Genomic DNA, 5,000 nt, shown 5'->3' with positions numbered 1-5,000 from the left:
TAGTTTTTTTTGGGTCACATGTACATGTGGGCATGCGTCTTTTTCTGTGAATGAATGACGCAATTCCAACATTGGACCTGTTTGGTTTGCATTTGTCAACCAAGCTTTCAAAAGCATTGAGTTGAGGTGAATGTAAAAATATTACCTGATGAAGGTATAGCACCGAAATGCTGTGTATCTAAGAAAACTGTCTGTCAATCAATCAGTAGGGTCGATCGTTCATTCAGTCACTCTCTACAGTACTTCACTCACTCACTCACTCACTCGCTCGCTTTGTCACTTCTACTCACCTCCACCTTCCTCACTCACTTCCCATATTCAACCATGCCACATCCCCCCATCCCACTCTCACTCTGTCAGTCAGTCAGTAGAGTAGGTCACTCACTCAGTCTCTCACTCCCTCTGTGTCACAATAATACTTTTACAAACTTCCTCTCTTCCTCTCACTCGCTGCAACATGATCTCCAAAAATTCCGTGCTCCTGGACACGGATGTTAAGGACACAAAATCTGTGTCCAGGAGCACGGATTTTGCCAAAATTCCGTGCTCCTGGACACGGAATTATTTTCCGTGATGGACACAAAGAAGTGCTCTCTCTATACTCTCACAGCTCTATGTTTCCACAGTCTTGTATTTTCTCAGGATTTTTCTAATTTCAAATATTTTTTCTCACAAAAAAACATTTCTTACTAACAGGTTAGGGTTAGGGATTGTTTTGGTCTGGGCACAGCTAGTTTTCTTTCATTCATTATATGAATTTGATAGCCTAGCAACCAACTGGAAAAGGTATTTCTCAAAAATATGTCTTAAATGACAGGTTACGGTTAGGGAATGTTTTGGTCAGGGCACAACTTAAATTGCTATAGCATTATTTTGTTTAGGATTAGCATTTGGTATGTATTTTCTCTAATGATAGAGTTAACACAGTGCTGTGGTAATAGCCTATAGAAAGCACTTCCGTGTGCCCATCACGGAAAACAATTCTGTGTCCAGGAGCACGGAAAACAATTCCGAGTCCAGGAGCACGGAATTTTGGCAAAATCTGTGCTCTTGGACACGGATTTCGTGTCCTTAACATCCGTGTCCAGGAGCACAGAATTTTTGGAGATCAGGCTGCTCACTCCCCTCACTCAACCATGCATATGTCATTTCTTCATCCAACCCCTCTCTCAACCCTCCACTCCTCAACCCCCTCCCCTATCTCAACCCTCTACTGTCTCTCCCCCCTACAGCTCTTTGTCATCGACCACAATGTGCTGGACTGGCGCATTGCCATGACGCGCAGCCGGGTGGCCTGCATCTGCCTGGAGCTGCTGGTCTGCTCCGTGCACCCGGTCGTCATCTACTGGTGGACCCCTGAAGAGGAGGAGGACGACGAGGGAAAGGTGAGGCCGACCAACGTAATGGTATCATAATTGCTTTTTTATGTATCTAAATGGCTTCATGTAGCCAGGCCGTGCCTCCTAGTGACGCAACACCTTCAGCTTTGCTACCAGTCAGGTCAAGAGCAATGCAAGTACTTTCTGAGCTCCCGCAAAATCGGGAACTCCTCCCACTTATAAGCAAACAGTCATTAGCAAACCAAGGGAGGCCGTTTGGGAAAGGCCGTTTGGGAAATGTTCATTGTTATGCTCTTGGTCAGACCAAGTCTCGAAGAGATTTGAAAGTCGATGATAATCAGGCTGCTTTATGCTCCATCTTCCTTTACTATGTGCGGGTCACTGCTGTGAGTGTTTTCCTGCCCAGGTAGCGTCATCTACTGGAATGCTTGCTACCCTTGTACTGCTAAAATGCTAAAATGCTAAAATTAAAACAATAAAGCATTTTAGCAGTACATGTATGGGTAGCAAGTACCATTCATTATTGTTTTAGCCAGACACTGAAAAGCACTTTGGCCAGTTTGCACTGTTTTTAACTGTACTTCATCAATAAAATGTACTTACTAACTTACCAACTTCCAGCCACCGTCATCGCTGGACACGGCCAACGCCTCCAGCCCGCTGTGCCTGTCGACGCGGCGCGGCAGCACTCTGCACGACGTGGAGATCCTGCTGTCCACCATGATGTTCCTGCGGCTCTACCTGGTGCACCGCACCATCCTGCTCAAGAGCAAAGTGCTGCTCAACGCCTCCTACAGGACCATCGGCGCGCTCAACCACATCAGGTTCAACTTCCGCTTCCTGCTCAAGGTGCTGATGATCAAGTACCCGGCGCGCACGCTGATGGCCTTCATCATATTCTTCTGGTTCCTGACCTCCTGGACGCTCTCGCTGTGTGAGAGGTATTTATTATATAGAGTAGTATTCGAGTCAAAGACTTTCCTTTGGGTTTAGATGTCAGGTGGCGCAACTGCATCTAATGCCCATGAATTCATTAGTAATTGGTGGTTGATATGCTGCAATGAATATGCTTGTTAGATACTCGACTAAAAAGAAAAAAAACAACCAAAAAATCCATGCCATAGTGGCACTTGCTGTCATTGCTCCGCCCTGACATGTGCTACTGCTGAATCGTCACTGACCCGTACACACATGCATGCAGACACTCCACAGTAAGCTACCGTTATAAAGAGTAAAAAAAAGAATTTAAAAAAATCAGTGGTACACACATGGCACAGGTGCTTAACCAGTTCATGACAAAAAAACAATGACATTCACCCATTGAGAGTATATAGAATACAATCAATGCATTCACCGGACATGCTACAGTGAAGTATCATTTTCACACTGCACACTCATCTTCTGATTCCTGGCTTGCGTGCTCACGAGGAATGTAGTAATTCACAAACGCACAGGTGGAAATTAATACTGCGAAACACTCATCTTTACCAGCCAGTGACAAAAAAAAACAGCACCAGACACTCTACAGTAAACTATCATTTTAACACTGCTAGCCTAGCCTTCACACTGCTCCTCTGGTTCCTTGCCTCCCTCGCCCTGTGTGAGAGAGGTGCAGTACGTAGCGTACACATACAGTCCATGTACGTACATACAGTATATCACGAAAGTGAATACACCCCTCACAGTTTTGCAGGTTTTTGAGTATATCTTTTCATAGGAAAGCATTACAGAAATGTAACTTTGACACAATGATTAGTGACCTTTTAACAACATATTTAACCGCTTAAATTTCTTGTTCACTCAGAAAAAAACAAAATACAGCCATTAATGTTTGAACATGTACTCACAAAAGTGAGTACACCCCAGATTAAAATCCGGTAGAGAAGGGGCTATGTTGGCTCGAATCGTCTCGAAATGAAACGAAATGAAAAGGGATGACAAGAGAGGTCATCAGTGTGCGTTTCAACCTTTCTTTGCATTGAACTTTTACATTTTGAGTCTGCATCTGGCTTAAATAGATTGGTGTGAGATTTGAATGCAATCCTATGGAGAATATCATGATCTGCTTCATTAGTCACAGTGCATGTTGACATGCATGTTTCTTTTAGGTGTATTTCAGATTGCCAATGTTGACAGCATTCATGCATCCCCAAACCATGTCAGTCCCACTACCATGCTTGGCTTATGAGAGGATACACCTTTTTTGTAAAACTCACTTGTTTACCACCACACATGCTTGACACCATCTAAAGCAAATTTGTTTATCTTGGTATCTTCAGATCACACGACATGGTTCCAGTGATCCATATCCTTGGTCTGTTCATCTCTCTTGAGACCAAGATAAACAAATTTGCTTTAGATGGTGTCAAGCATGTGTGGTGGTAAACAAGTGAGTTTTACAAAAAAGGTGCATCCTCTCATAAGCCAAGCATGGTAGTGGGACTGACATGGTTTTTGGATGCATGAATGCTGTCAACATTGGCAATCTGAAATACACCTAAAAGAAACATACATGTCAACATGCACTGTGACTACTGAAGCAGATCATGATATTCTCCATAGGTTTGCATTCAAATCTCACACCAATCTATTTAAGCCAGATGCAGACTCAAAATGTAAAAGTTCAATGCAAAGAAAGGTTGAAACGCACACTGATGACCTCCCTTGTCATCCCTTTTCATTTCGTTTCATTTCGAGACAATTCGAGCCAACATAGCCCCTTCTCTACCGGATTTTAATCTGGGGTGTACTCACTTTTGTGAGTATATGTTCAAACATTAATGGCTCTATTTAGTTTTTTTCTGAGTGAACAAGAAACTTAAGCGGTTAAATATGTTGTTAAAAGGTCACTAATCATTGTGTCAAAGTTACATTTCTGTAATGCTTTCCTATGAAAAGATATACTCAAAAATCTGCAAAACTGTGAGGGTTGTATTCACTTTCGTGATATACTGTACTTACACACACATGCATTGCAGGCATGCACACACATAGACATGGACATGTGGCAATGTTTTTTTTTTGGGGGGGGGGGATGTCTTGCTTATGAGCACGTGCATGACTTGTGAGGAGCCCATTGTGAAAGGCGCGGCTTATTATTTGCAAGATTTGCGGCACGACAGCCAGCAGTTTCCTCATCTAGTCAGTAACCTCAGTGAGCGTGCTACATGGAGATAAGCAGGGACACTTTCTATGAAGCAGCTTGCATTCACAAGACTATACAGTGCCTTCATAAAGGACTGTGGAAGTGGAGCATGATACAATAATGCATATGAAGTACTTGAAAGTATTTTGGAGTGTTTACATCCACACTGCTTTGGCATTATGATGTTGTGTTCGTGTCAGAAGTGATATTGGAGGATATCAGGGCTGGACAACTACACTACTACTACTACTACTACTACTACTACTACTACTACTACTACTACCACTACTACTACTACCACTACTACTACTACTAATAATAATAATATAATAATGGGCTGCCCCATCTGATTTGTGAGCTGGGGCCTATAATATTACAAAGCTGGTTCAGGAGTAAACCAGGTTAAGGTAAGAGGTAAATCATCTAATAGAAGAGCCTGGAGTCCTCATTTTCTTAAGAAGGCCCCTGGTCTCTAAGAGGAAAATAAAATAAAACAAAACAAAACAAACAAAAGG

At 42.7% G+C, this 5,000-nt stretch overlaps 1 protein-coding gene across 1 annotated transcript in view; it reads left to right on the top strand.

Annotated features, from left to right (window-relative positions):
- The window catches only part of kcnn4 (potassium intermediate/small conductance calcium-activated channel, subfamily N, member 4), a 49,423-nt gene that overhangs the window by 14,457 nt on the left and 29,966 nt on the right, over positions 1 to 5,000 (top strand). The window contains exons 3-4 of the mRNA XM_063198967.1: positions 1,233 to 1,385; positions 1,962 to 2,281. Coding sequence (XP_063055037.1) covers positions 1,233 to 1,385; positions 1,962 to 2,281 — 473 coding nt within the window. The remainder of the gene's footprint in view (positions 1 to 1,232; positions 1,386 to 1,961; positions 2,282 to 5,000) is intronic.

The sequence above is a fragment of the Engraulis encrasicolus genome, chromosome 5 (assembly GCF_034702125.1).
Source record: "Engraulis encrasicolus isolate BLACKSEA-1 chromosome 5, IST_EnEncr_1.0, whole genome shotgun sequence".
Taxonomy (NCBI): Eukaryota; Metazoa; Chordata; class Actinopteri; order Clupeiformes; family Engraulidae; genus Engraulis; species Engraulis encrasicolus.
This window is presented reverse-complemented; position numbering and strand designations above follow the sequence as displayed.